Source organism: Pteropus vampyrus, unplaced genomic scaffold (assembly GCF_000151845.1).
Source record: "Pteropus vampyrus isolate Shadow unplaced genomic scaffold, Pvam_2.0 Scaffold7, whole genome shotgun sequence".
Lineage (NCBI taxonomy): Eukaryota > Metazoa > Chordata > Mammalia > Chiroptera > Pteropodidae > Pteropus > Pteropus vampyrus.
The window spans coordinates 9,600,307-9,620,502 of NW_011888788.1; the positions used below are offsets into that span (position 1 = coordinate 9,600,307).

The 20,196-nt window shown below is 32.2% G+C and overlaps 1 protein-coding gene and 1 pseudogene across 3 annotated transcripts in view; one reads left to right on the forward strand and one right to left on the reverse strand.

The window, feature by feature from the left end:
- TASP1 (taspase 1) overlaps positions 1-20,196 on the reverse strand; it is a 238,758-nt gene that overhangs the window by 186,488 nt on the left and 32,074 nt on the right. For all 3 annotated transcript variants that reach the window (XM_011370299.2, XM_023537442.1, XM_023537439.1), the window contains exons 5-7: positions 19,465-19,585; positions 14,925-15,009; positions 4,760-4,839 (exon numbers count right to left, since the gene is read on the reverse strand). In XM_011370299.2, the coding sequence (XP_011368601.1) occupies positions 4,760-4,839; positions 14,925-15,009; positions 19,465-19,585 (286 nt within the window). The remainder of the gene's footprint in view (positions 1-4,759; positions 4,840-14,924; positions 15,010-19,464; positions 19,586-20,196) is intronic.
- LOC111747000 lies at positions 2,485-2,603 on the forward strand (annotated as a pseudogene).

Genomic DNA, 20,196 nt, shown 5'->3' on the forward strand with positions numbered 1-20,196 from the left:
GAGAGATCTATTAGTTTTGTTTCTCTGGAAAATTCAGAAAACAAGAAAGAACAAAGGTTAAAAAATGAGAGCCTCAAAAACAAGTAACAGCACCAAACGTTTTAATATAAGTAGAATTGAAATCCCAAAAACAAATGAGAGCATAAACCAGAGAAAATATCTGAAGAAAAACTGTCTAAAAGTTTTCCTAATTTAATTAAAAATAGTAACCCACAGTAAAAACTAGATACAAAGAAAACCTAGGCATATCATGGTTAAAATGCTGAAAACCAAAGATAAAGGAACAATTCTTAAAAGCAGTCAAAGAAAAAAGAAGACAAATCGCCACAGGAAAGCAATGATAAAAATATCTGACTACCCATCAGAAACAGTGTAATCTAGAAGACAATGACGATGACATCTTTAAAAAAGTAAAAAGAATACAATGGAATATTATTCAGTCATAAGAAGAAACAAAATTCTGAAACATGCTACAATATAAATGAACCTTGAAAACATTATGCTAAGTGAAATAAGCCAGACACAAAAGACAAATACTGTATGATTCCACTATAGCAGGTACCTATAATAAGCAAATTCATAGATAAAGAAAATAGAACACAGGTTACCAGGGGTTGGTAAGAAGGGAGAATGAGCAGTTATTTTATTTAATAGGTACAGAGTTTCTGTTTGGGATGATGAAAACATTGTGGAAATGCATGGTTATACAAAACTGTGAATGTATTTAGTGCCATTGAATTATACACTTAAAACTATTAAAATGGTAAATTTTGTTACGTATATTTTATACAATAAATGAAAAAAAGTACAAGAGAAAAAACTTGCCAACCTAGAAGACTACATCCTACAAAAAATACCTTTCAAAAGTAAAGTCAAAAAACAGATTTTTTCAAACAATGAAAGCTGAAATGTTTTTCACCACTACACCTACCGCATTACCAGAAATGGTAACGCACATTCCACGCCGCAGGGATTATCAGATAGAATTTCAGATCTACATAAAGGAATGAAATATTAAGTATGTGCAAAAATATGTAAGAGATTCTTTTAAGATAAAAGAAAGACATTCTATAAACTTTTGGAACACTGAAGGGATATAAAAATCTACAAATTATGCTCCCAAATGGCAATCAAGTGTAAAGCATACTATTAACTACACAAATACACAAGCTAATTCTTACTAAGGATTAGAGAGCCCCCCAATATAGGATATTTTCATATACTATAATATACATTATGTTATATATTATATTATTACATTATATATTGTTATATTATTTTATTACATTGTTATGTTATATTACATAAGATTATATACTAGTTATATTTGAAACAAGCATAAAACACTAACATATAGTAAAAAAAAGTCATCTGCAAAATATCTTGTAATAGCTATTTTATAACACCTTTTTATATAAATGTTCTGAAGTAAAACTGGCAGACTAAACACATGAGTTCATTTCCACACTCTACTAAAACCTTACTAGAAAAGAAATTTAAGGAGGAAAAAAAATTGACATACACAAGGGATGATGATAATGTGAAGGGCAATATCAACGCAATTACAGAAAACAGAAAGCAAATGGATGAACAAACAGTGAGTAGAAGAAGATGAACCTGGATGCCTAGTAGCCAAGATATTACAAAGCAAATTAATCTTGGCCAAAGTAAACTAACATCAAGAGAGTTCAGAATAGAAAGCACCTGTTATCTCTAAAAGCCAGGTTGAAACTAAAAACATGAGAACTGGCAGAAAATGTCAATAAGGAACAAGTAAATGCCTAAATCCCTTCCTCATGCTTGCAGAAAACATGGTTAACTTTCTGGAGAGGCTGAACCAGATGGGCCCCAAATTAGTGGACATCCAGCACAGCTGGGAGCAGTTATAAGGCACTCTACTTAAAACTGAGATTCACATAAAAGTCTGAAAAAGAAAAAGTGGAACCTCCAGCCTCTTCCCTTGTTCTATACCAGAATACTGGCTATTGCCCAGAGCTGGGAAGATTTCTCTCTGACTAATCCAAAATAAAAAATAAAAAATAGTATAGACATTTGGTTTCATTGTATAGACATTTTGTTGGGGGAACACTTAGGAATTCCCCCAACAAAAAAGCCTGATAATACCACCCCCTTTGAGGTCACCCAGACCTACCCTCACATACAAAGCCTCCAAGTGGCTTTTAAGTGCCACACTTATGAGTAGGAAAACAGCAGAGGGTCACCAGATGGTTGAGAAAATTTGCTAACGTGTATTAAGATCTGAAACAAATGAACAAAAAGAAAGACAGAAGAAGGAGAAACAGCAGATAAGAACAAATTTTAAACCATAATATCCTAAGAGAGATAAGCAAAAATATAAAGTTCACGAACCAAGAACAGTACACTATTTTTTAAAAGTATTAATCACAGATGAATCTCTAGAAATTATAACTATGAAAACCAAATTTATAAATCTGAATTAGAAGGTTTAGGAGATAAACTGAAGTCTATGGCCATGCTACCCTGAACAAGCCCAATCCCATCTGATCTCGGCAGCTAAGCAGGGTCGGGCCTGGTTAGTACTTGGATGGGAAACCACCTAGGAAGACCAGGTACTGTAGGTGTAAAAAATACAAAAATAAAGGATTGTAAACTGACAAGGTCCTTGCAATCTGTGAGGTCAACCGAGGGTTACCTCACCTAAAATTTAAAAATTAAAAAATAAAAAATAAAAAAACAATAAACTTCCAACACAGTAGGACAAAAAACAGAAATTTTTAAAAGGAAAGGAAAATAACTTTTAAAAAAAAAAAAAAAAGAGATTTGAGCACAATCCAGCATTTAATTCATAGAAATTAGAAAAATAAAAGACAGATATGGGAAAAGATTAATAGATATTTTTTAATTTCTTCCAAACCGATACATATGAATTTTCAGATTGAAAGTGCAAAATGAGTAACCTAGAATACTGAATAAAAAAGACCCATTCCAAGATGATAATAGAATGTGGGAACTAAGAGCTTCCTTCCAAAGAGTAAAAATATACTACAAAGAACTGGGAACCAAAATGTCAAGGGACTGCATAAAAGCAAGACTGGAAACTAGAAAATAAGAGAACAATTGCTTCAAAATCCTAAGGGAAAATGATTTCCAGTCTTGCATAAACCAAATGAGGAAGTAAAATAAGAAAGAAAAACACATGAGGTTTAGGAAACAAAGAATCCGATTTTGGAGAGAGGAAAAGGGAATCTAAAATGATGGTAAGGTGAAGACCAAGGATAACCATTATGCAGCAGGCCTAGTGGGCACCCACTCTAGATTCAAAAGTGCTAGATGGAGTGTCTTCAAGGAAAACAAAATGGAACTAGAATGACCTGAATCACTTGCCTGATACACGAACTCTGTAACACATTCCGCTGGGAAGATTCTAAGGCAGAGTGAGTGACGGGGAACTATGAGAATTTAGAATTCTCATATTCTCTGCTTCCCTGCCACATACACATTTCTGTCCCCTCTATCCTTCCTATATTAAACTTTCATCTACGTGAATATTCATTTTGAACATAATATTACTAAGAGCTGATACTTATATACTTGCTATGATATATAATCATTTCTTGTTTATACTAGTTGGTTTCCTTGGAATTAATGATTCCTCATTTTTCCATTTGATTATTTAAATTATATTCATAGATTACATTGATAAAAAAACAAAAATTTAACTTAAAGAACAGTGTTGTTTTAATATTTATCTTTTTATCCATAAATATGTATCCAAGATTTTTTAAATAGACATATAAAATACATGTAAAAATATTTATAAGCTCATTTTTCACTTTTTTCAGTCATTAGATTTAATTATTATCAAATATTAGTCTTGATAACAATTTTGAGTTACTTAATAACATTTCATTATAAGAATATATAATAATTTATTTACTTACATTGTTCTATGTTGAACTAAGACTTTTTCAGATTTTTTATATTCTTAAAAATGCTCACTGAGCACCCTTCTACATAAACCTTTGTATCTCTAGTGATAAGTTTCTAGAAGTAGGATAAGTTTAAGGCTTTTGATCTATACTATTTACTTAGCTGTACTCCAAAATTCCTGCCAATTTACATTTGTACCTACAATGTATTATATTCATTTTATCACACACTTACCAGCAATAATACAATATTTTTAATTCTTTCACATATTAAGAGGGAACAAAGTTAACATGTACTCATTTAATATGAATTTCCATATTAGTTATATATTTATGACTTTTGACCATTTTTCTGTTGGAGTATTACATGTACTTGTGTGGTTTTTAATTTGGTAAACTTCTTCATAGATTAAGGGTATGCATCTCTTTGTAACATTTATAAGTGGTTTTTCATTCTTAACTCTTATACAGTCACTTTTGTTTTTCCTTCTCTTGAATTTGGTACCTAGAAAGACCTTCTTCAGCTCAGGGACAGTTAAATATTGACCTGTTTTCTTCTCTCTCTCTCTAAAGGAGTGGTTTTATGGTTTTATTATTAGTAATTATTTTAAGTAATGAAAATGGGACCTTTCAGCAATACTTCTATAAAGGCATGAGAAAGCAATGTGGGGATCTTAGGAATACAAAGATGACTTAAAATCAAATAACTTCATATACATCTTTTAACTAGAACTATTTCAACATATAAGCTTTCTTCCTTAAATATCAGTATTATATGAGTCAAAAGCAGTGTAACACCTTCTGGTATATATGCTAATATAGCTTAATTTTGAAAAGTTTTTACTCACTTGTGGTCATGATGTTAGGAGGGCAAGAGGGTATTCCATGATCTACTGCCCATCTGTAGGCTCCTTCTCCAACTAAAAAGCTAACAACAGAAAAATTATTCTTTTAAAAATTCGGTGTCATTTTCTCCTACATATGCAACATAATATAGTAAGGTAACTAAAAAAGTCTTGCATATTGATATAATTATAGATTTATTTCAAAATAATAATATGGCTATATGCCAAAAAAAATTATTTAAAAATTGTCCATCAGAAATTTTAAAATTAGAAATGGTACCATTTCATTTGCAACAACTAACAAGTAAAAATTGGTAAAATTCAACATAAGAAGTAAAAATGTTGATTTCCCAGTGAAAATATTAAGATTTATCTTGGATTGACATGGTTCTCAGTTAACATAATAAGATCTATTTAATCGAGTTAAGAGTCAAGTTTAAGAGAATGTCTTCAGATATGGTATTCTTGCCTAGTACACATGGTATAACTCAAAATGAGTGGGTACATCTGGAGATGCCCAAAAACAATGAGATGTGCTTACATTTCTAACTCTCAAATGCAACAAAATATATACCTGACCCTCAGAATCTTTTTTACTGTGGTAAGTAAAGTACTGTGATATGTTCCAAAAGTAATTTTTTATGCACCAAACCACAAGTTTTAACATAACAAAGTAAATAAAAAGATACTGTAAGCTAACTGTAGAAGATTTATTTTCAGAGGTTTAAAATAGCATGCAGGATAATTAACCACCCATTCTCAAACACATAATAGGAAGCAATTACCATTATAATCAATCACTTCATCTTTTTCTATAGCCAACTTCCTAAAGATCTCAGCCAGCTAGTAATGGATTCCTGGAACAAGAGCCTACTCATTAGTTTCCTGTTCCCTACTTTTTGTTTCTACTCTAACCATTCCAACACTAAAATCTCAAAGCAATACATATTGAAGCCTTTATATTTGATTGTTAATAAGATTAGTGACAGACTGGCAAAACAAAATCGAAGTAGACACTCAGAAACATACCCAAATGGTTCCAAAGAAAAACTGAATGGTTAAGCCCAATAACTGTTTTCCAATGTACATAAAGGTAGACATTGGAAAAAGAGAGGAGAGAGGGCCAACAAGAATAAACAACTTTACCTCTTCACACTTCCAATTTTAAAAAATTCTAAAAGATTCTGAAAATGGAAAACGGTGTCTCCTGTTCTTGTATCAAATGAAAACCACCAAAGAAACTGCAAAGAAAAGCTGTCCCATACAGTTCAAATGGAGGAACAACTTACATAGAAACTTGGATCTGAGTTGAGCTGTCCTGATGGCATTTTTAGCACTTCCTTCTTCTAGTAAAAGAGTTTAAGAAGTAACTTCTCTTTGTGCAAAGATGTAAAAGAGATGCCGAACTAAGAGATTAAACAATCAGGACAGAAATTTGGAGTAGAATCCAATATTCTCAACATGTCCATTGGTCATTTGGGGTTTAATACCAGTATCTGGACTCAGTAGCATTTTACAAAATATTCTTAGTTTCATTTCCCATGTCTTAATCATTCATAGGTTTAATTCAAATAAAATCAATTTGTCATTGTCTGCTATGCAAGTTTTTAAATACTTTCAGCATTTTACAACATTCACAAGAAGGTGAATACTTGGGTACCATCTTATAGATAAGAATATTGAATATCCGACTTTAAATTCCGACCAAAAATTACTTGTCTAGTAACTCATCATCATACAAAATGGCATGTAAATTGCTTTTGAAATCACTTTAAAATGCGGTAAAGCTGCATAAGCTTTTGCTAAAAAGCTATATTAACATTTCAAAAAAAAATCACTTTCCAGAACATTAAACGCAGTACCAATTCAAATTCTTGGTCTTCTGACTCTACAAGGAGAAAACTTTCAAAAAAGTTTCACCTCAATCAAGTTAGAAAATCCCATTGACTCTACATTTACAATACATCCAGAATATGACAGCTTCTCACCGACTCCACTGCTACCACCTTGGTTTGAGCCACCATCATCTGTTACCTGGATTGTTGCATTGGCCTCATTAATTTCATGCTTTCCTTGCTCTGCTCCCAACCCCAGTCTATCACCAGCTATCCCTGTAAAACACAAGTCAGATAATGATATTCCTCTTCTCAAAGTCCTGCAAAACCTCTCATGAGAACTCTTGTACAAAAACGAGTTTTCACAAGAATCTACAATCTCCCAAGTGATCGTATTCTTTCTGCCCTCTCACTTCAACTCTTACTCCTCTCGCGTCCTTGCTAACTCTACTCCAGCCTCTTGTAAAAACACAGACGTGCCACAGAAGCTCCTGTCTCAGGGCATTCATCTTGACTGTTCCCTCTATCAGGCCTATTTCCCAAAGGCCGAATTCCCTCATCTACTCCAATATCTGTGCTTGATAAGACTTATTTATAATTGTACCCCAACACTTTGCATGACCCTATCCAGTACTCTCAATCCCTCTTATTCTGTTCTTTTCACATTTTTTTCTTTTCTCCACCTTCTTGTTTATTTCTGTCTTCCTCATAACTGTGAGCTTTGTAGGAGTGGGAATCTGTGTTTTCAACATATCCCAAGCAATTAGAACCGTGCCTAAAGCACACTAAGCATTAAATAAACATTAGCAAGATGTTAAAAAATAATAATAAACTAGGGTGTCAAAATGCCCTAAAGGACAAAACATTTTCTTCATACTATATCCACCTTAATTGACATTAAAGCAAGTCTAAAGTAATATAAAACAAAAAGCAAGGGCACTCTACTGAGACCAGCCCTGAGGTGAGTAGATTAAAACCTTCAATAAGCTGAGCTGTAAGTGCTGCTCCAAGTGCTAAGATAGACAAATATCCCAAAAAGGGGTATCTGGGTAATCTTATGGGTGGGAGGGAAACACCCATTTTCAAAGAACCAAGATTCCATAATCAGTCTAAAATTGTGTAATTTAGTGCTTCAGAAAGCTCTCAAGAATGCTCAGGGACCCAAACAATCAAATTACATTATTAGATGAGAAAGATATAGGGGAAAATGAACTAAAAACTGATTTCTATCTATTTCACTTATCACTTCTTTGTTCACCTTAAATATACAAAATTGAGGAAAGACAAATCGGTGGCTATCGATTATTTAAAGCTTACAGACACATAAAGTACAAATAAAGGAAAACTTGTTGTATTTGGAAATAACATATAACAACCAAATTAAAAAATAAGAATTTAAATCTTTTAAAATTTTTTTATTACAGAAATTTCCAAGCATATACATTATAGAGAATGGATCACCAATCATCCAATGGATCATCAACCTATTTCATCAGTTATTAATACATTGCTAATCTCATTCATTTATACCCCCATCTGAATTATTTTGAAGCAAATCCCATATATCATATAATTTCAAATATAAATATTTTGCATGCATCTCAAAACATGACTTTTTAAAAAACATAACCACAACATAACCAACTGACAGCTAAAATTTTTTAACAATAAATTCTCAGAATCGAAATATATTTAACCAATGTTCACACTTCCTTGATTGTCTTATAAAATTTTTACTATTATTTTTATTTTGTTTTTTAAACTGTTTGGTTTGAATAGGAATCCAACTAAATCTATACATTCTGATCAGTTGGCAGGTCTTTTGCTTCCTTTAATCTGTCATTTTTTTCCACATTCATACAACAAAAGTAGAATAAATTTGAATGAAATTATCAAATACAATAAATTAAATATTACTTTAAAAGAAATAATATACCAAAACTTAAACTGGCCTCTCAAAAAATCCAAGGGTATAAGGAGCACCTGAGGTTTCATTCATACTAAACATAAAACAACACTTGTATAGCTTTCTCTTTTTCATCAAAAGAAATGCAATTTCCAAAAATTATAACTTCTATATTAGGAGTCAGCAAATTTTTTCTGTAAAGGGCCAGACAGTAAATAGTTTAGGCTTTGTGGCCAGAATGTTTCTGCTGCAACTACTCAGTTTGATCTTTGCAGTGCACAAGCAGCCATAGACAATACATACACGAATTGGTATGGCTATGTTCCAATAAATTTTATTTACAAAAAACAGTCAGCAGACCAGATCTGGCCAAACTCCTATTGTAGATGGTAATACCTATAAAGTTGTACTCTGTCATAATGAAGGAAAAAAGATTCAAGGCTATAGGTTCATAAAATAACAGTTTATGATATACTACAAGAGGTCCCATCAAGTTTATGAAGGTATCAAATACTCTACTAGTCTGACCAAACACCAATACTTAAACAATACACATATCATGGTGGCTATAACTTAATAAATTAAAATATAGAAAACCTTCGGCTAATAGAAGCACTGTTCTGCCTAGGGTTCTACTGAGAGTTTTTCTAACAAAGTAATAAGAGTTTATAAAATTCTAACAACTTTAGCTACAGCTGAAACAGATAGACCTCCTGCCTTCCTCAATGAAGTATACAGATAAATAAGTTTTTTTATGTAAGGACTTCTTAGAAAACACTCATTATAAGTAATGCCTTCTTGACCTCTCCATAGAGTGATCTGCCTCAACAGATGACACCAGAGGACCATAATTTCTAAATCTTCCATCTGCTTTTGATATTTTTTCTACCTCTATGCCTGACATACAGGACGTGAACAACAAATACTTGCTAAATGATTATAAATGGCTAAGTGAATTAATAACTAAATGGGTATAAACAGTTACTTCTCATTATCATAAAAGGATTCTATTCCTCCTTTACTTCTAACCTGCTGCTTCTAGTGTGATATGGATAATGGAGGGACTCTATTAATTCTAATAGTATAACAGTAGTCAAGAATGGGACTCAGTTTACCTGTAAAATGTGTCTTATTCTCATAAATCATTGTATAATTTTTATAATATATGCAAACCAATAAAACAGTGCCTGTCATAAAATTAAAATGCAATACATGTTAGCTATTATCATTATAGAAATTAGACTTATCAGGGTCACGTGTAAATAAGCTCAAAGTAAAATCATGATAAATTTGGTTTTGTTGATTTAGGATAGTCAAGGAATTGGGTCTTTTTTTAACTACTACAGGTATACAGTGAACTTCCATATATGTGAAAGATTTCTGCTTCTGGACAAAATGGAGTAACAGAGAATAAATTTACACCCTTGCTTGAACCAATGAAAGAAAAATCAGACAAAACATAGAAAACAATAGTTTTTAGACATTTATATAGTAGGCAACGTAGGACAGTGATCCTTGAGAAAAAGGAAATAAACAAGGTCAACTCTATGATTGTCCCAGTTTCCTGACTAGAGTTTCCAGGCCAAAGCTCAAGAAAGGTAATTCAGGAAGAGCCTAGCAATCTTGCTGAGTTGAAGAGACAGAGCTTGGCATCCAGAGAAACCATGTGGCCAGAGTTCAAAAGGCAGAGTACCAGAGAGGAGAGAGCTGGACAGAGAAAGGACTCTGGAGATCTGCAGAGTCCTCATCTAGTATTCAACTGAGTAGAGATCAGTATACGTGTAAGAGGAAATTACCCAAAACCTGAGAAAGAATAATGTGAAAGTTTTAGAGGACACAATTCCCAAGTTCATACAAGGCCAGGAACAGCTCCTGTTCCCACCAGTTTAAGTAAAAAACCTCATTCTATGTGCATCTGTTATAGTACTCAGAAGGGTTTGGCCCCAATAGCAAAGCAAAACTAGCTCAAGGCTAAATGCTTCTCAAGGCTAAATGCTTCCCAAGTCGCATGGAACAAAGTATAAAGCAAGACCTGAAAAGATGAAACTGCCTCTCACTAACTTAGCCACATCCTAGAATAAAGCTCAAGAGTATTTATTAAAATACAAACTATTTGAAATAAAGTAAAAAGAAAAGTGAATGGAAAAAGTAAACAAATTATCAGTGATCTGTAAGACTACTACAAGAGGTCAAATAGATGTGCATTTGGAGCCCTAAAGGATAGAAGAGAAGGGGGGGGATCAGAAAAAAATATCTGAAGATATAATAGCCAAAATTTTTCCCAATTTGATGAAATATCCCTGTATATCCAAGAAGCAAAATGAAATCAAACCAAAAACATTTGTAAGAAAAGTACAGACCAATATCACTTATTAACATAAATGTAAAAATTCATTACAAATTATTAGCAAATTGAATCCAACAATATAATAAAAGGATAATACATTATAACCAAGTGGAATTTATTCCAGGAAAGCAAGTGTTGCCTGAACAGTCAAAAATCAACCAATCACTACATTAACTGACTAAATAAGAAAAATTATAAGATCATGTCAATAAATGCAGAAAAGCATTTGATAAAGTGCACCGCCCATTCCTATTAAAAACTCTCAGCACACTATGCAAAGAAGGGGACTTTCTCAACATAAAATAGAGACATATGACAAATCTACAGCACTCATCATGCTTAACATTAAAAGACCAATACTACTTCCCTAAGACCACAAACAATGAAAATTTGTCCACTCTCACACTTCCATTCTACATTGCACTGGAGGTCCTAGTTAGTGTAATAAAGAAAAAATATTAATTAAAGGAATTCATATTAGAACAAAAGAAGTAAAACAAGATTCCCAGAGGACATGGCTGTTTACGTAGAAAATCTTATGGAATCTATAAAAGTAGTACCAGAACAAATGAATTTGGCAAATTCCCAGGATAATATATCTATATAATAAAATCAATCATATTTCTATGTATTGGCAAGGAACAAATGGAAATTAACATTTTTAATAGGCAATTTATCACAACATCAAAAAGAATGGAGTATTTAAGTATAAACTGGATAAAAGCTGTGCAAGACCTGTACAGTCAAAAAAATTCTTAATAAATGGATATCTTGTAATCCTAATCAAAATTACAGCAGGGTATTTATAGAAATGACAGGTTAATTCTAAAATTCATGTGGAAATGCAAAATGCCTAAATGTTTAAAACAATTTGAAAACAAAAAACAAAGAATAAAGCTGAAGAACTGTGTGCATCAGAAAATCGATAGCTAGTTCCAAATAAGTGTAGCATCACTATATGATATTTTAATGGAGAGATGGCCATCACTTTTTCCCATATATTTTATCTTTGTAAAATATAAGATTACACGTCTTCTTTGACAATTGCCTCATCTTGTTCTTTCCTTCCTCCTTCCCAGAAGTAATCACCGTGAGTTTGGCAACCTTCCTTCCAGACCATTTTTGTATATCTATGTACATATATATGTAGCCTCAGAAAATTGGAGTATTGTATATGTTGTAATACTATGAAGGAATTTAAGAGAATGAGAAAAGCTTAAATTCAAGACAACTGTTACCTAGGAGCAGGGTTGTAAAGATTAGGATGACATTAGAAAGGGTTCAGTCTAGTCAGCTTACATCTCTTGGTAATGTTTTATTTCCTAACCTGGGTGGTGGGAAACAGGTATTCATCAAATTAGTTTGTAAGTTTTTTAAGAAAACATAAGTTAAACTGAACATTCAACAACTTGTTTTTTAGCCTATATTGTAGAGATCAGTGTTTCTATATAAATGTTTCCCTCTTTTTTTATGCTGTAGAGTATTTAATAATATGACAAGAAAACAATTTACTTAGCTATTAATGAACATTTAGGTTGCTTACAGTTCTACACACAAGCAATGTTGCTGTAACCTTCTTTTGCAATGCATATCTTCCTGTGTACATGTCAAAGTGTTCTGTCTTAAGACATATAATTGCAAGAGTGCACAGCATCTGTATTTTCAATTTTTTAAATTAATAAATAATATCAAAATGTCTCTCATCTGGCTATATCAATTTATGTTTCCACTGCTAATAGAACAAAAAACCTGCTTTTCCACATCTTCAACATTATTGGATATTATTAGTCTTTATTAATTTTGCTACTTTAAATAAGGTGAAAATATCATCTTGTTATTTTAATTCATAATTCCTTGATTTATATTATGATTTGGGGCACCTTTTTGTGCATTTATATGCCATCAATACTTTCTTTTCTATAAATTGTCTATTTGTATTATTTGTCAATTTTTAGAATTTTGGTTGTCTTTTTCTTATTGATATTTTATAGTTCTTAAACACAGTAGATACTAATCTTTTGTTTGCTACCTATGCTGCAAATAATTTTTCTCAGTTCTAAAGGCCATATTGTCCTTTAATTCAGATTGTGGTATCTTCAGTTGTATAATAGTTATATATGTTCATTTGTCATATGTTTCAATATTTAGCCTTACTTTTTACTCTTAAGAAGGTTTTTGCTACCTCACAGTCATAAACATAATCTCTCATATTTTTCCTGAAAATTTTATACTATGATTTTTCATTTTCATGTTTGAACTTTTTTTAATGGTGTGACACAGGAATTTAAATTAACATTTTTCCACTAGGTAGCCAATTGTTTCAACCAATTTTTTTAATATACCATCCTTTTTTCCCCCATATTGCTTTGAGATGACACTGCTACTACAGACTAAATTTACTTATTTACTGAGTCTGCTTCTGGACTTCCAGTTCTGCCCTAATGATCTTTTTACATATGATAGCCAGTAAATAAGTCTAAATCTGATCTGTTTCAAAATTGTCTTGGCTATTATTGTGCCCTCATTGCTCCATATAAATTTGAGAATCAACTTGGTAACTGCCATGAAGAGTAGCGGGAATGGGACTATGATAGGTTTGTAGGCGAACTTTAGAATACTTTCCACAGGCTTTAGGCTATTTTTCTTTTCAACTAAAACAACTGCATTGTTTCCTCCCTACTGGGTACATGTCTTCTAAATTGATTTAGTTAGGGTTAATTATCTTTATGTGTAATAACAAATATGGGTAAAAGAAAACAGTGACATTTAAATCAATATTGAGAAAAATGTAAATCCAGAGACAATCTCTTTGTACCTATTACTCTCCTAAAAAGATGTGGATAGTAAGATTTTATAACTACTAAACAAACAGAAATTTGGATTAGTGGTCTTCATACCAGTTAAACAAAATAACATGGGTTTAATATAAATTACGAAAAGTACATATAAGAATTTTCAAATCACTTTTCCTACTTTCAGAGTTATAAGTAAACTTATTGATATCAACCAAACACATACTAGAAATTATCTCAAGAAATCAGATTTGCTTTTCCTTATCCTTGGCTTTATTGAAACAAATATTAAAAATTAATTTTTTTCAAAAATTTTTTATAATTGACACTTTCGGTACCACAATTAAACACCTGAGAAGTATATGATTAAAAGGATACCTTGAATTTAATTTAGATTTCAAAATTTTTCAAAACCATATTAATTTATTTTCTATGACTTCAAATTAATAGTCAAATAAAGTGATTCCTATAGTACTGTTGCCATAACTTTTAACACAGAACATCAGTAACCTTCACAGCTAGGCATGCTGAATACATACTGAGTATTAGGCAAGTACTGAGGCATACTTACTAATAATGTTAGGTATGCTAACAGGATGGTGGTTATGTTTTGCAAACAGACAAATTTACAAAACTATTTAGGGGTAAAATATGATGTCGAGGATAAGCTTTAAAATATTAGAGGAAAAAAAGAGAGGTGCATGAGATAGATGAAGGGCACAAACAATTATTGGAGCTGGATGACAGGTTGATAAGGGTTCTTTACAATGTTTTCTCTACTTTGATAAATATTTGAAAAGTTCAAAGTTTTTTTAATGAAAATTGTATGTTAATGCTAGAGATAAGATGTAAGCTTACTAATCTTAGTGTCATAATGTGTTTCTCCAGAAGAGAAAAATTAAGTACTTTTATTCTAAAAACTCCTCAAGATAAAAAAATAAAAAATTAGTTTAGACTCTACAGTGTGTAAGATACTTTTAAAGTTTCATAATAAAAAGGCCCCAGTTGAGCACTTGGTAACAGCAAAAATATTCCTATAATCAATTACAAAACCAAAAATTAACTCTTTTCTGCTTTAATCCATAATATTCTATTCCATCTGGAGTTCTATCAAGTGTACAAAGTGTTCCAAGATCACAGAACAAAGTGAGTCTTCAACTAAAGGCAAGATACTGCTGCTGGTGTGTAAGCAACAGCATCAACCCTAGGTGTAAAAAAATAGCCTTCAAACACTGCATGCACCAAAGACCAGAGACCCAGGGAAAGTCGGGCAGAATAAAGTGGTTACCAGGGAGGAATTCGACCAGCAGAGAGTTTGCCCTTCTGCCCTTCACACAAGAGTCTGTTCGCAACTGAGACTGGGTTCTTGATTCCTATAAAATAAAATTGGCAGAAAATGAAGTCAGAAAAATGTGTTCAAGTTTCTCACTCAGTTTTGTGGCAGTCTCAATAAAATAATTTTTAAATATCTTGGAAAACTCTTCTTTTATATAGCAGTGAAAACCCTGAATTACCATAAACAACAACAGATCAAATCAACAAATATATAAATATCTAGTAGATGCAAAAACAAATATAAAATATACATTCTCGTGTTTTGTCAAATGCTACAACAAGCAAAGGCTGAATTTGAAATAATACATATTTAAATTAGGTTCCTTTCTCAAAAGACTGCAGAATAATAGAATTAAAAAATGAACTGAAAATGTGGCCTCTACTAACATAACCATGAATTTTCTCTAAAGAATAAACATGATGACAAACAGCTTCAAATTTACCTTGGGGAAAAAATTAATGGCCAAAAATTTTAAATCTCACCAGCAAGGGAGATAAAATAAAGAAAAAGTCTTACAAACTGGGTAAGGGTAAGGAGAAGAGGCCAAGTACGTACAAGATTGTAACCTAAAATATGGTTCAGATTGTTTCCAGGAGGAAAAACAGAATGTGAAAAGTGAGAAGGGGGAGCTTATCTGGGAGGAATGATGGGACAGTAAGTATTAGTTTGAAAAATATTATCGAGATGATAATGACAATAACAAATATGACAATGATGAGGTTGACAAAAGATAGTAACTTAGTATCTAACACGCACCAGGCCCCGGGCCAACCCTTAACTGTATCAGATTGTTTAACTGATCTCTTCACTTTATCACATAAATACATCTATGAACCCCATCTGAATAATAAGGAAACATTTGCACAGAGGATTAAATTACCTGCCCAAGATCACAGCACTGAGATTTTTAGCAAAGGCAGCTAAAGCAAGAGGCTATACCCTTAACCACTAACCTAAGGAAGCCTCTCAGGACATAATTAATACCAAAAAAAAAGAAAAGAAAAGAAAAGAAAAAATCAACTGTGGTAAAAAAGAGGCTATAAAAACTCAAATTGAGGCCATCAGATTGACATAAAACAAAACTAGTTATGCATTTAGCTAAATACCAAAAACTTCTATCACAAAAAAAGTACGAAATACTAAAGAAGGAAAAGTTCGGATCTCCGTACTAGCTCTTAAAATTATTTCTATGATTCAATATCGTAAAGACGTTAACAATTGCCAAATTAAACTTATCAATTCAAATCTATAAATTCAAAACTTCAAAAGGATTTCCATGATGTATGACAAGCTCTTAAATTCATCAGGAAAACTTTTTGAAAAAAATTAAGAGGTATTCACTTTACTAAATACCATTTCTCATTAAAAGCTATTCTAATTAAAAGATTGTGGTTTGTTTACAAAACAGACAAATATATCAATCAAATAGAATTAGCTAAAGTTCAGACAGACACATGTGAATTTGGATACTTAATATATGATATAGATAGTATTTCAGATGAGTAAGACAAGGATAGACTATATGAAAGGTAGAAAGCACACAAACTGCTGGGAGTCAGACTGTTTTATAACTGTATTAGCTATCAATTTATTGCTTCTCAGCCACAAATTCACCCTTTGTTGCCTGATCTGTGAAAATGGATATGGGCCCTTTAAATGTTTCCTTTGCCAGCTGGCACTGGTAAGCTTTGTCAGTAGAGGGCACTGGAGACACAGCGCAGGAGGAAAGGGTGGCTTGCTGGCCAGGCTCCTGGAGAGCACCAGTTTTTCTCTACTATCTGACCCACATGGTAGTCTCCAGTGCTAAGTGCCTGAGGATGCAGCTTTCTCTAGCATTTGGCCACCACATGTTTTCCCCAGTTCCTGATTCAGGCCATAGCAGCATAACTGACAGCCCCAGAAAGAATAGGAGTGTGCCCAGCTCAAGTCACTGATCCCTACATCTTCTCCTCAGCCCAATAGGCACACATAGCCAAGTGCACCATGGAATTGGCTGTCTGATGAGCCAAAAGCCCAATCTTTATCCTACCCAACACAGTTTTAATCCTCATGGCTTCCCAACCTCTGTGGGCCCACCTACCAGGCTGAGCTCACCAGAACCCCACAAAATTGTTTCAGCTCTCACAGTGACTGTAGCCTAGGCATCCCCAGCAATTTCTCTGCCTGAAAGTAGAAAGCAACCATATCTTTTATAAGGTATAAACCCCCTTTCAAGTTTATCCTTTTTTGGGTATTCTCCTTCTGCCCCAGGATATACTTTGTATTCTTTCCACCTTTATTAGTTACTCTTCTATCACTGTTTATGTTAAATTTTTATATTAATTTTTTCCTGTTTAAACTGTGTGGTTTTTGCCTCCTAGTTGGACCCAGATTGCTACAGTAACCTTGAACAAATTCCTAAAACTCTCCTGTGTCTCAATGTCCTCATCTGTAAAATGGGGATAAGAGTATTGATCTCATAAGGTTATTGTGAGAAATAAATGATTTAAAATATATAAACAACTAAAGAACAATGCATAGTGTGTAACAGTCACCCAATAAATGGTAATTTTTATTGTTATTATTGTTACTCAACAAATTATGTAGGAACCATTTGTTGGTCATTTCAGAAAAAATAAACAATGCATTCAAGAGGTAAATAAAAATAAATTACACATGTATTAGAAGAAAATATAGGTGACTGTACTTATAATTATGAGAAACCATTAAAAATGCATAATACAAAAGCCATAAAAGAGAAAGTAATGTTTGACAAATAAAAAATTTTAATTCTAATATTATAAAGCACATTGTAGAATTTTAAAAGGCAAGCCACACAAGAGGTATAAATAGTTCACAGAAAAATGTTAATGGCCTTCGAACATATTAAACTTCATTAAATACCAATAAAATTTCATAATAAAAAATTAAAATTAAAACTAACTGAAATACACTTTCTTACCTATCACACAAATCAGAAAGGATATAGAATACTGGAACAAATGAATCATCAAATAGATCTAATTGATATTTATAACATGCACCCAACAACTGCAAAATACATACTCTTTTGAAGTTCACATGGAACATTTATCAGCACACTATAAGCTGGACCATAAAGTAAGTCTCAAAAAGCTTCAAGGGATTGGAATCATATAGCGTATGTTCCCTGGCCACAGTAAAATTAAACTAGAAATCAATAAAGAAAGCTTACTAAAAAGTCTATAGGCAAATAAATTTGAACACTCATATGAGAAAGACAAATTCCTTGGAAAAAATAAGAAAAAGAAAATACAGTCTTATAACTATTAAAGAAATTAAATCCCATTTTTTAAAACTTTTCACAAAAAAAAAAAACCTTCACTAATAATTTAGGATAACTAATGAATTCTTCCAAAAAATTTAAAAAAAAAAATGATTCTGATTGTACACAAACTTTCTCAAAGATTAGAGAAAAAAAAATCCTCAAGCCATTACATGATTCCAAAACCTGAAAAGAATATTATAAGAAAGGAAAATTAAAGCCAATCTATCATACAAACATAGATGTCAAAAATCTTAAACATCAGCAAATAAAATCCAGCAGAATATAAAAAAAATAAAAACTTATGACCAAGAAGACTTTATGCCAAGAAAGGAACATTCCAAAATCAATCATAAACTTCATCGTATTTAACAAAATAAAGGGGAAAAATCCGCATCTCAATAGATGCAGAAAAGCACTTAAAGATATTCGATACCCATTTATAATACGAACTATCAGCAAACTAAGAATAGAAGGGAATTTCTTCAATCTGATAAAGAGCATAGATGAAAATCTTACAGCTAGCAGCATACAGAATGGTGAAATATTTAATGCTTTCCTTCTAAGACCAGGAATAAAGCAAGGATGAACATACACTATCACAATTTATATTCAACACTGCACTAGATGTCATAGCCAGCATAATAATGCAAGAAAAAACTGAAAAATTTAAACACTGGAAAGGAAAAAGCAAAACTGCCATGATTCACATGTGATATTATTGTGAATCTATTTTTTTAGCTTTAATAGGCACTGGGAAACCAAAATATTTGTGTGACTCAACTGCAATATCCACTTTATTGAGGTGGTCTGGAACAGAACCCACAACATCGCATCTGAGGTATGCCTGTATGTCATTTGAATTTTTAACAATAAAAATATATTACTTCAAATAATTGTAAAAACCTGTATTTCAAATAATCAAAAAATTAGTAGAATATGCTATAACGTCTATTATCTTTTGAGGGGCTGGAGGACAATGATCAAACTCTAACAAAGATCTGCACATAAGCCATTTCACTGTTTTTTAAAAACTGTTCATAAGTAAGATTTCATGTTTTAAATTCAGTAAAAGAAAAAATGTTTGTTTTCAACACTATTCCGAGCAAGAATGGTGGAAAAGACTGGACTGGGTCTTTAAGCAGCATGTAATGGTAATAGTTACAGTTTTTTTAAGAAGAGAAGTAGTGTGTTATAATGTACACATACCACTCAGTGCTCCAACAGCTCCAAAATTTAAGGATTTTCCATCCATTATACTGGCATCACATTCAATTTCACCCAAGAGATTTAGATTAGACCCCATTCCTGCATTTGTAAAAGGAGAATCCTAAAAGATAAAAACAAAAATTAAAATACCATTAGTCTTTAAAAAGATTTAATGTCAATTCTTCATAAACTGTTCTATAAACTAGAAAGGGAAAGAACACTTCCCAACTCACTGTATGATACCAGTACTATTGTGATTCCAAAACAAACCAAAGACATCATGAGGAAAGAAAATTATAGACCAATATACATTATGAATATTGACACAAATATCCTCAAGGAAATACTAGCAAACCAAATACAGCAAAACATAAAAGGATTATATACCATGAATAAGAGGGATCCCAGGAAAGTAAGGCTTAATATCTGAAACTCAGTGTAATTCACATCGTTAATAGAAGACCAAAAAAAAAAAAAAAAAAAAAAAAACCATAATCATGTCAACAGACATAGAAAAAGAATTTGACAAATCCAATATCCTTTCATTCCATTCTAGCCAGAAGGCAGAATTCCAGTTGGTGGAAATTATGTGAGGCAAACGTAGGCAATGAGAAAATGTCAGAGCCATTCAGCAAAAAGGGTTGGCTTGAGCCAAATATAGAGATTGCCCTATGCCACTCATCAAAATCTGGACTTGACTGGGAAAACAGTGAGAAGCCAGTTAAACTCTCT